Raw genomic sequence first — 12,081 nt, 5'->3', positions numbered from 1 at the left:
CGGTTCCCTTCCCGGCAACACCAACGTCGTAGGCAGACTGCCACAGTAAGCCTGTCCTCACGAAGTAAAGGAATAAAGAAATCAAAATAAAATAAATTAATAAAGGCTGAATGTGCACATTTCTACAACTGGGGCTGATGGGGCATAGAATGGGGAGGCCAGTCACACTTCTATATTATTTAAAGCGCCAGGGAGCAAATAGGGCTGAAGTTGCCAAAAGTATTGTATTTGAAAAGAGGCAGACTAGATGGGATAACTGGTTCTTATCTGGCGTCAAATTCTACTCTACCATAGTATATAGCCCATTGTCTATGCTCCAGTGTCCCCTAGTGGATGAAGGAGAAATGATGTTGTGAGGTTGCGCGGTAACTACTACCGATGAGTCGTTTGCTCGGTATTATACTATGCTAAGTTTCTGTATTATTCTCCTTACATTTGTTTATTTTTGTATGTACGAGGGTTGTTCAAAAAGTAATGCCTAAATGCTCATAACTCTGAAATAATGTGCAATATTTTTTTTGAAACTGTCAGTTTGTAGTTTAATATGTCGGCTAGCTATATGTGTATTTTTGTTTAGGTAGTCCAAGAAATACCATGGAATCCAAGATGAATCAAAGAGCAGTCATTGAATTTCTGGAAAAAAAAGGCTGCAGTGCTACAGAAATCCACAGAAGACTGAAAAAAGTGTATGGTGAGCGTACAATTGACTATAGCAATGTCAGAAGGTGGATGAAGCGTTTTCAATTGGGGGAATCGTCCATGTGCGACAAACCTCGTGGTGGCTGACCATCAACTGCAATGACAGCAGAGAACTGACACAAAGTCGATGCCATTATTCAGAAAGACCGTCATGTGACCATCAGAGATGTCAGTGATGAACTTGAATGTAGCCATGGCACTGTAAAAACACTAATAAATGATTTGGGATATCATAAAGTGTGTGCTAAATGGGTTCCAAAGCAATTAACCAGGGATCATAAGGCCCAGAGGGTGGAAGTGTGCAATGACCTTTTGACCAACTTTGAAGCTAACCTAGAGACGTTTTTGGAAAATGTCATTACAGGAGATGAGACCTAGGTATTCCTTTATGACCCAGAAACAAATGCCCAATCAAAAGCAATGGAAACACCCAAGTTCACCTAGGCCAAAAAAGTTTAAATCACAGCGATCCGTAAACAAAGCCATGGCCACATTCTTCTGGGATTGCCGAGGTGTTATTCTCATCGATTACTTGGAACCAAATCAATCAATCAACAGTGATCGATACATTATTACACTTAAGAAGCTGAAAGAAGCCATCCGCAAAAAAAGGTCAAGAATTCCACTGTCAAATGTCATCTTACACCACAACAATGCCAGACCTCACAGTTCGATGGCAACATCTGCGGCCACTGCCAAAATGCGGTGGGCATTAATGCCATATCCACCATACAGTCCTGATTTGGCCCCTTCTGACTTTCATCTGTTTGGCCCTCTCAAATACTGTCTCCGAGGTCAACATTTTGAACACAGAGATTGTTAAAAACACCGTACGTCCCTGTGTCAAACACCAACCACTGGAATGTTTCCAAAGTGGATTTACAGCTTGGGTTGAGAGGTGGAGAAAATGTTTGAGGGCAGATGGTAAATTTCTTTAGTAGAGTCATTCTATTACTAAGACTTCAAAGTATTTTACTGCAAATTTTCAAATCTGTATCTATAATAAAATTTGAGTTGTGAGCATTTAGGCATTGAACAACCCTCGTATGACTTCTAAATGTTAATCTCTTCTCCAGTAGGCATCTAAGGGCTTGGCAACACAAAACCCGGATCCCACGGACACAGAAGCACTTTATATACATACAGTGCTTCCCTGAGACTGACATGTCCCCCAAGTGGGCCCTGTCAGTATCGGGGAAACACTATGTACACACAGTGATCCATGACCGTGGGATCGGGCCCCTGGATGCTTACTAAAGAGAACCCACCAGTGCAATGGAGTAGGGGGTAAGTATGTTGCTTGACAGCAGGTGAGTGTGTCATAAAGGGTTAAAATATTTGCTGTTTTTGTACTGTATATTCTTTATAATGTTTTTACAGTGTGGATACAGGTGCCAGCGGCCTGCTGGCATATGCGCTCCTACAAGTACTGCAGGGCAGACTTGTTGGGACCTGTAGTCCCACAGTAAGAACAATATTATTTCTAATCTTTAACACATTACCCCAGCACCCACCGCCATCAGGTGTGCAGTGAAGAGCTAGTTGATCTTCGGGAGGGGGGAATCTCATTTTTTTTCTTAGGGTACCCACTTTGAGCATTGGGCTGACCAGTTTGGGATTGGCGAGTGGTTTGGCAGGGGAACCCTACACTGTGTCCTCCTGCTATGGCATTACCACCCCGGCTGGCGCAGTACGTGCTAGTTAAAGGAAAACAGGGGAAACCCAAATAAGTTATTCCCCCAATTTTCTGGCTCAGAGGTCCTGGGCTGGTTATGTTCTTTTGGAGTGGGGGCCACACCAGTTTTTTTCTTAATTTTTAACCCTTTATTACACCTATAAAACAGAAGCACTGCTTGGATCACACTGATCTGAGAGGTGCTTCTGCAGAACAGGCAGGTCTAATTAATTATTCTTTTTCTGCTCAGTGTTCTATCGTATCTTTAAACCTGATTCTTCGTAAATCTGAGTTGTATTCCTGTCTATGGAAAATACTTGCGTGTTGGTTCGATGGTCTATTTCAGTGCGGAATCGTATTTTTGCACTTGGTAAATCTCAAAAACACGATTCTTAGTAAATATACCCCTTAGAATGGAAGGAGCATCATATGTATCATAAAATGTATTCCTTCTTACATGTGTCGAGATTTGGAAGGGGTTCGGTTAACATGTCTGGGAACATATTTTTATACTTTAGTCTATTTTATTCATGGATTGTGATTACAAACAATGAGGTTTCCACACTTATATTTTTAAATTACATCATATAAGCAATATGTAACCCAGTCACTTTGGTCATGCCTCATCCCAAACAACAAAAAACAGCACAGAACAGAAATATCTCTTTTTTTCTTGCTAGAAAACGTGACTCCAAAAACCGATGCAATAATGAATGACAGTGTCAGCACTTTTACCTGTAAGTATAAAAATAGCATTGGGATTTTCATAGGGTTATAAAATGGAAGTTAAAAAGGTATGCACCAACGTTTATACTTACAGATAAGTGTTGGGCTGTTGCCAATTCCAGGATTGTTTGGAATAGACTGACAAGCTCTCTAAACCAGGACGATTGTCCCTTAATGATCTAATGGACAGCTGTCTCAAACTCATTTGGAACTCCTATTTAGGTTCATGATAATACAGCTATCCATAATGAAATCTCAACACTGGAAAGGGTGTCAATTTCTCACTCAGCTTTGCTGCAGTCCTGCCAAACAGCCCCTCATGGTGTGCAATCCTGCCAAACAGCCCCTCATGGTGTGCAATCCTGCCAAACAGCCCCTCACGGCTAGCGACGTGCGAGTTTGAATATAAAACCCAAATAACACATACAGATGTGTCCTCATACATCTAGCCTCAATAGGCCACGCAACGTGACTTACCTGAAGTGAGTGAGCCATCAGGTCCCATGCAACTCTGCTATTGCCAAACGTCATCTTTGCGTATTTTTGTTTGCCAAAAATGTATCTAAGTCGCATTGTGATGTGACTAGGACACACCAGCAGCCTTTGCCAATTAATTTGATATGCACACGTATAATTGTGTGCGTCTAAGTCTCTGCATACAAAATTCTACAATGCAGTGGCTGCAGCTTTCGTCATTCCAAGTACCGTTGTGCTCCATATACAGATACAGTTACACACAAATATACACTACAAGTGTCACATATCAAATTAATTCCAGTCGCATGACATTGCGACTAATGGTGCATACACATGGTCAGATTTTCGGTCAGATCTGAACAACAACTATTTTAAAAATCTGGCATGTGAGCCTGCAACGATAAGCGTTTCTGCTCGTCAGATAACTAATTCGGACATCTGATGTGTTTGCAGTCACATTTTGTCGATTTCATTCATTTTAATACGGTCTGAAATCGTTCAAATAGTTTGTAAAATCGTTCATCTGACCATGTGTATGCACCATTAGATGCATTTTTGGCAAACAAAAATATGCAAAAAAAGACTTCTGGTGATAGAGTTGCATGTGACCTGACTGCTGCAGAAAAGTTGGGAGTAAGGGTCTACAAAAAACTATTAGTATTTCTTCTTTGGTAATAGCACTTGTTATTGTACAAGAATGTGCATTCAATCCCAAAATGTGTCACACTCACCTGTCACTGCTGGAACTGGGAGACTGTGCTTTGGGCATCCGTGTTTGAGGTTTAGCACCAGGTTTTCCTGCTACAATACCATGGATAAAGAATACAAATATCACCTTATGAACTTGCCTGTATATTCTTTCCAATGAATCTGGTTGTGCTCACTGACCTGCTTTTGTGGTTCTCAGAGTCTTTTTCACAGGCTTCTCAGATAATGATGATGAAGACGACCGTTGCCTTGGATCACTTTCTTCATCAGAGCCAGATTTTGACTCAGAGTCAGAATCTGCCACAATCTGCAATACACACATCCAAATGATGTTTACAGGCTATATGAAAAAGTAAATAGCAATGTTGATGTACCATAGTAAAGGGTTACTAACCTTGACCTTCTGCCTTGAACTTATCTTTAACTGGGTGCAGGATGCGCTCTTCTCCGGATTGAAATCCTGGAAGTACATATTCATTAGTATTCTATATTTCCAACAAGGACAAAATCTAATTTGAGAATTTCCTGGGCTTCAAAATATACTACTAGTTATAAAACCATAACTGTCGCAGTACATTCCAGATCTAAATCATAACACATTGAATATATCTGGAGTTTAAGGTTAAGAAAGATATCAGACTATAAGGACCCACACTAGTTTCAAGCATCCTTAAATGAACAATAGAAGAAAAAAAAAAACTGCGCTGTGATAATTATGTTGAGACATAGGAACAACGCATCGATTATATTAAAATAATTTAATACTTTAAAATAATAGCAAAAGACAAAAACACACATACAAACACAATATGGTGAATGTAAAATGAATAATCAGCACTGCTAGATTAGCTCATAAGAAATATAGCAAACAGGAAATTAGCAAGCATGCAAATTTAGGGAGTTGATCAGGCTCCATAATCTAAAACACACTCTCCTGTAATAATGGCTACACCATATACCTGTACAAATATGGACTATATAATACTGTAGCAAATTGGATTTATAAAGGCAATGGTATAGCCTATAGCTACTGAGTAGCTATCCCCAACAATGTATCAATAATGATATTGGTGGAACATAAATTGTCTCAACATAAATATCAGAGCGCAGTTTTTTTTCTTCTATTGTTCATGCTTGTGAGGTTGGCAATCACCTCTTTCAATACTGCTGCACTGATATTTGAATTACTGGCTCATTAGCGCTGAGGTGTTTCTTGTGGATCCTTAAATGAATACAGAAAATAACTACTCTGTTTAGACATGATGTAACATTAACAGAAGGGGAGGCAGTAATTATCCTGACCGCGGGGATTCCAGTGCCGGCACTCCGACCGGCGCGGAATCCCGAATTTAAGTAGCGGGGTTGGGGGGAGGGTTCGTGTTCGGCACTAGGGGGAGAGGGCTAGGTTTACTGTGCGAGTAGGTTAGGGTCAGGCACCGGGGAGAGAGGGTTTCTGACTGCTGGCATTCCAAGCGCTGCCATCCCGCACCCATTTAAACAGAAGGGTAGGTGCATGTTAAACTAGTGTGCAGCATTAGGCAAAAATCCACTTATTTATTAATCTCAGTAATAAGATAAAATACTACATTTATACCCCTTTCAGATATACGACCCGGGAATTTCCTGGCACAGACCCGGATTTTTCAACTAGGCAAAAATCCAGGCTTTTGCTAGAGACCCCCTTTCACACTATAGCTTGACCCGTGAAATGCTCAGGTCGACCCCGTTCACATGGAACCAGGGATTTCCTGTGTTTTTTTCTTTATAAAATCAACTTGAAAATTTAATGTTAGAGGACCCTTGTTTTGGCTGACAATAAGGCAGAAATTCCAAACTCCTCTGCACACATGGAGGACCACACTCACACCCAACAAAAGCCACAAACCACATTTTGTTCCAAAAATGCTCTTTGGATTTATGCCACTTCACATGTTAAGTTTTTCTTTAACAAAGGCACATGAATAACTGCAAAAATATTCAATAAATAAACGTATAGAAAAATACAACAAAAACCAAATTAACAGCCTAAAATACAGGCAAATAATTCAAACTAAAAACAACAGTATCAGTAACCATTACAATAATGCCTTCCTACAACTATTTTTTATTGTAGTCAGTATTCAGAGGAGTGTGCTGTGGAGTGCTTGTGGACAGGTCAGAAACATTAGACTCTCTACTATAACTACTAACTTTCCTCCAAAGGGTATGGAGATTGTTGCTGTTGCAGTAGTTGATGCTGTTGAGGTGGGTAAAGTGGTTGTAGTTGGTGATGCGGTTGAACTGGCTGGTTTGGACTATCATAGTATTCTGTATGATTATAATCTCCAAGCAAAATATCGAAAGTCAGACATTTTTAAGGGTACCATCAAAGCATAACAACTAAAGCAGCTACTTTCAGTAGGAGATCAGTAGTGCCCAACCGCATCACTTTCAGCCACAGCGACAAGGTCCAACCGCGTCACTTCTGGTAGAGGCAGCCATCTGGCAGGCAACCACAGGAGGAAGTGATCGCTAGACCACATTCCCCTCAGACTAACTATCCATAGGAGGAAGACTATTCATGCGGAAACCAGGAGGTAACAGCATCATCGACTTACGGTTTCGGCACTGTCCATTCCGTGACTAAACACATTCTTTGTGGATATTATTCAGGAATTAACTATAAAAAGCTTGTCAAATTGTATCCATGAATTAGTTTTCTTAGAAATAAGTTCTTTTAAATGTTATCACTTGGGCTTGTTTTAAGCCACTTCCTATTTTACACAGGAAGTACATTCATTCATGGGTATTTAAGAATCACCATTGCACACACTTTCTATGCTTTGACAAAGAACCAAAAAGGTTGAAACGCATCAGTAGGAGGTGTGTGCATGTTCCAGAGACCAGACCAGTGATCCAGGTCTACTTAAGCTTTGGGATCCTTTGTGTTTGACCCCTTAGGACAGGCACGGCCAACCTGTGGCTCTCCAGCTGTTGTGATATTACAAGTCCCAGCATGCCTGCAAAAGTTCTGCTATTAGGGAATGCTAAAACTGTGGCAGGGAATGCTGGGATGTGTAGTTTCACAACAGCTGGAGAGCCGCAGGTTGGCCAGGCCTGCCTAGGGACGATACGGACTCATTAAGAAACTGGTAACCTAGGGGTCCCAGTGCCTACTTCAAGGTTACGTTTCTGCTTTTTATCCTGCCATTTGTCACTTGTTACAAGGATAATGTTTTAAATTGTTGTAACCATTTTGATAATTTACTTGGGTCAGAATCCCTATTTTTGGGTACTTTTATACATTTAATAAAAAGCTGAATATTCGTATTTGTTTCTGAGCTTTCATATGGTCGTTGATGCATTTCCATTACCATATTCTACCGCTTAAGGTTATTGAGAGTATAACCCTCCCTGATTATTACCTTAGCACTAATTGTGACTGCCCACCTAACATTGCTTTTACATTCACCCAGAAGTTCTTTGGTGATCGGACTAGGGCAATACCAGCTGATGTTTGTAGCGCCCAGAGTGTCTTCCACTTTTAGCATGATAATGATAACTGTAGACAAACAGCACTTTTCCAATAACAACAACTGAAGTCATATAGTAAAACAGACAGCATAAAGATGACTGCAAACAAATGTCACTTTTCAAGTATTAAGTAAGAGTGTTTTGTTTGTCCTCTCAGCCTATTTCAATCACTTATAGGTTTATACTCTTTTAAGATTAAGTGTGAGAGTTGAGGCTTGCTGGTAACTTGCCAGCGCTTCTGTGAGTGATAGTCCGTGTGTTTGTTCCTCTCCTAACTTTCCCTTACTATACATGAGAGTGTCCGGTAGTTGCGGCGATCTTCTCTCTTGCATGGAGTACCTTCTCCTTCTGGATCACAGCTCTGCATGCAGCACTGTAAAGATGACAGCGGCAGCCGGGTTTTGAGCGGATGAGAACTGCTCCACGTGACTTCAGACACTCCTGCACCAACGCGTTTTGGACCTCACTGGGTCCTTTGTCAAGGAAAGCGTTTGTCCTATTACCAGGAACCTCGATGACTGGGATCTATTACCAGGATCCCAGTCATCGAGTAGTGCGGGTGTATCTGCAAGCGAATCACTACGTTACAGTGTTACAGTCACTGATACTATAACGTAGTGTTTCACGTGCAGATACACCCGCACTGGCCCACAGAACATAGGCATGCTGCCTATCATTTTAATCAGCAGAAGCTGCTTGTCCTATCAACTAACATGATTCAGACACATTTGAAGGTAAAAAGTCGCATAAAAAAATGCACTACCGAGTCACGCCATATTAGTACATTACATGTAAACACATTCATCACGTCTCAGTGAAAGCTGTACGTGCCTGTGACTCCTGTCTGAGCTATTGAGACAAAAAAAAAAAATTATTTTATTTTTTTGAAAGTACAGGACTCACACACATACTGTATAGTACTTAGTTAATACTTTATTACACATTTTTCTACAGCCCTGATTCCATAACCAAAATGCTGTACTATAGTGTACCGAATCACAGTTTCGGTCAGTCAATCATCGGGAAGTGATACAGAAAATGCATTGGAAATCTAACACATGCGCTGTGTAGTTTAGGGAAAGTGACATCTGGTGGACAAAAAGTTATATGACACGATATGACTTTTTTCCATTGCTACGCTACGTTCCGAAACATTGTGTGGCGTGAGATGCATGGCGCGCTACATGACTGTATGGAGCAACAAACTAGCTGGGCACATCTATATGGAGAAACAACCCTTAAAAAAAAAATCTAGCATCAATGAATCCCTACTTTCCATCCATGGCATGCAGACATCATCCCTGAGTGCTGAGGATCCAAAGACTTCCCCATGATGGAATCTTTCCTATAAGCTGAAACGCGTTGGATGAATCTACATACCTTGGACTATCTCCATGGACAGATACGCTCAAATATATTTTTACTTCTTTTAGTCCTGAATTTGTTCCTTTGTTTCATTTTCATATACCTTGAAACATAAGGTGGTCATACGACTGAAGACATCCTGAATTTTTTTTTTTTTCTCATCAGTTGTATTGTGCAGCGGTAGGGTTAGTACACAGTGGACACCACTATTTGACTACTGTTGTAATTCATATTATGGCACCAACCACTCAACTCAGTAAATAGAAACAACAGTCCAGCATTACTTTAAGACCTGAAGGTCAGTCGATATGGAAAATTTCAAGAACTTTGAATGTATTCTCAAGTGCAGTTGCAAAAACCATCAAACGCTATGTTGAAACTGGCTTTTATGAGTTACCACCCCAGGGCCTTTCAGCTACCATGCTGAAAGGCCCAACACCTGGAGTGGCCTGTGGATGGAGCCCTCCCTCTCCTCACATCCACACCCCCAGGACCCACTCCGGCTTTTCACCAAAGCAGACATTACTAGTCTGTTTTTCCAAACAGACATCTCCTGCAGGGTTCAAAATACATAGGACAGGAACCTGGGACAGACATGGAAGCCATTCCAAACTTCTCCAGTGCTTCTATCACATATCCCCGCCTTTGTTTCGACCTGTGGGGCGAAACAACTGCAGCCCTCAAACAATGAATGCGTGACAAAGCATCTGCATTGGCCAGCTGGCTTCCTGGCCTGTGTTCTACCGAAAATGTAAAGTTTTGCAATGCCAAGAACCACCTTGTTATTCTTCCATTGGTCTCTTTGTTCTCTGACATTCACTTTAACGGGGCATGGTCGGTGATCAGCCTGAATTTCCTTCCCACGAAATAGTACCGGAGAGTTTCCAATGCCCATTTTATGGCCAAAGCTCCCTTCTCAACTGTAGCATAGTTTCTCTGTACATTTAATTTCCTGCTTAGGTAAAAAAAAAAAAAAAAAATAGGGTGTTCCTCACCTTCCTTGCTCTGGGACAGGACAGCTCCTATACCTACTTCTGATGCATCAGTTTGCACAACAAACTCCCTATCAAAATCAGGAGTCATCAGAACTGGTTGGGAACACAACGCTATTTTCAACTCCTGAAAAGCCTTCTCTGCTTCAGGACTCCATTCCACCATGACTTTCTGATTACCTTTTGTAGAGTCAGTCAGTGGGACTGCAATGGTGGCAAAATTGGGTATAATCCTCCTATAATACCCAGTAATCTCTAAGAAGGCTCTAACCTGCTTCTTATTCAGGGGTCGTGGCCAGTTTTACATTGCCTCAATTTTATTAAGCTGTGGCTTTATTAAACCTCTGCCAATGGTGTATCCAAGATATTTTACTTCTTCCATCCCTAGACAACATTTTTTTGGGTTGGCTGTCAAACCTGCCTTATAGAGGGAGTCCAATACTGCTTGTACTCTGGGCAAGTGAGACTGCCAATCAGGACTATGAATGCCCACATTATCCAGATAAGCAGTAGCATACTGTCTATGAGGCCTTAGAATCCTATCCATCATTCTTTGAAAGGTAGCAGGTGCCCCATGTAGCCCAAAGGGCAACATCTTGTACTGAAACAACCCCTCTGGTGCAGAAAATGCTGTCTTTTCTTTGGCATTCTCAGTTAACGGCACTTGCCAATACCCTTTGGTTAAGTTAAGAGTGGTTAAATATCTGGCTGTCCCTAGCCTTTCAATTAGTTCATCCACCCTAGGCATTGGGTAGGCATCGAACTTTGACACACTGTTCAATTTCCGAAAGTCATTGCAGAAACGCAGACTCCAGTCGGGCTTTGGAATAAGCACAATGGGACTTGACCACTCAATATGCGATTCTTCAATTACATCCAACTCTGATAGTTTTTTTTAATTTCCTTCGACATTGACTCTCTTTGGGCTTCTGGTAACCTATAGGGCTTTAGGTTAACCTTAACCCCTGGGTCAGTGATTATGTCATGTTTAATGATCGTGGTTCTTCCTGGTATGTCAGAAAACAGCACCCTATTTCTGATAAGAAATTCCTTAACTTCCTGCTGTTGAACTGCTGACAGGGTTTTTGCCACTGTCACTTCGGGAACCAAGAGCCCTGGGTTTACTGGAGGGGCTCGGACGGCTGACAGAGCTGCTCTATCCTTCCAGGGTTTTATGAGATTTACATGGTATATCTGTTCTGGCTTTCTTTTCCCCGGCTGGTAAACTTTATAATTAACCTGTCCCACCTGTTCTAAAATTTCAAAGGGTCCTTGCCATTTAGCCAGAAGTTTACTTTCTACTGTGGGAACCAACATCAACACTCTGTCCCCAGGAGCAAAGACGCGTAACCGAGCATTGCGGTTATATACCCTCTGATGTGCCTGTTGGGCCTGTTCCAAGTGCTCTCTCACTATCGGCACCACAGCAGCAATTCTTTCTTGCATTTGGGAAACATGCTCAATAACTGTTTTATATGGACTGGACTGCCCCTCCCATGTCTCTATGACAATGTCTAGTAACCCCCTTGGATGTCTCCCATATAACAAATAGAAAGGTGAAAACTTGGTGGAGGATTGAGGAACCTCTCTTATGGCAAATAACAAATAAGGCAACAAGTAATCCCAATCTCTACCATCTTTGTCAACCACTTTTCTTAGCATATGTTTTAACGTCTTGTTAAACCTCTCTACCAACCCATCGATTTGGGGGCGATAGACCGAAGTTCTTAACTGTTGGATTTTGAACAGGCGGTAAAACTCATGACTTTTGACATAAATGGGGTACCTTGGTCAGTCAGTATTTCCAACCTGCTAAAGACATGGACTCTCTAGGTCTTGGTTGACGTATTGCACAATGGTATCGCTTCCGGGTACCTGGTAGCATAATCCATTATCACCAGAATATAGTGATGGCCACGGGCAGAT

At 41.4% G+C, this 12,081-nt stretch overlaps 1 protein-coding gene across 1 annotated transcript in view; it reads right to left on the bottom strand.

Moving 5' to 3' along the window:
* Positions 1–12,081, bottom strand: part of HDGFL2 (HDGF like 2) — a 172,956-nt gene that overhangs the window by 95,252 nt on the left and 65,623 nt on the right. The window contains exons 6-8 of the mRNA XM_088450837.1: positions 4,680–4,745; positions 4,466–4,592; positions 4,309–4,378 (exon numbers count right to left, since the gene is read on the bottom strand). Coding sequence (XP_088306963.1) covers positions 4,309–4,378; positions 4,466–4,592; positions 4,680–4,745 — 263 coding nt within the window. The remainder of the gene's footprint in view (positions 1–4,308; positions 4,379–4,465; positions 4,593–4,679; positions 4,746–12,081) is intronic.

Source organism: Taudactylus pleione, unplaced genomic scaffold (assembly GCF_031769625.1).
Source record: "Taudactylus pleione unplaced genomic scaffold, aTauple2 ptg000529l, whole genome shotgun sequence".
Taxonomy (NCBI): domain Eukaryota; kingdom Metazoa; phylum Chordata; class Amphibia; order Anura; family Myobatrachidae; genus Taudactylus; species Taudactylus pleione.
Note: the sequence above shows the minus strand (reverse complement) of the source record. Positions and strands in the feature narration are given on the sequence as shown.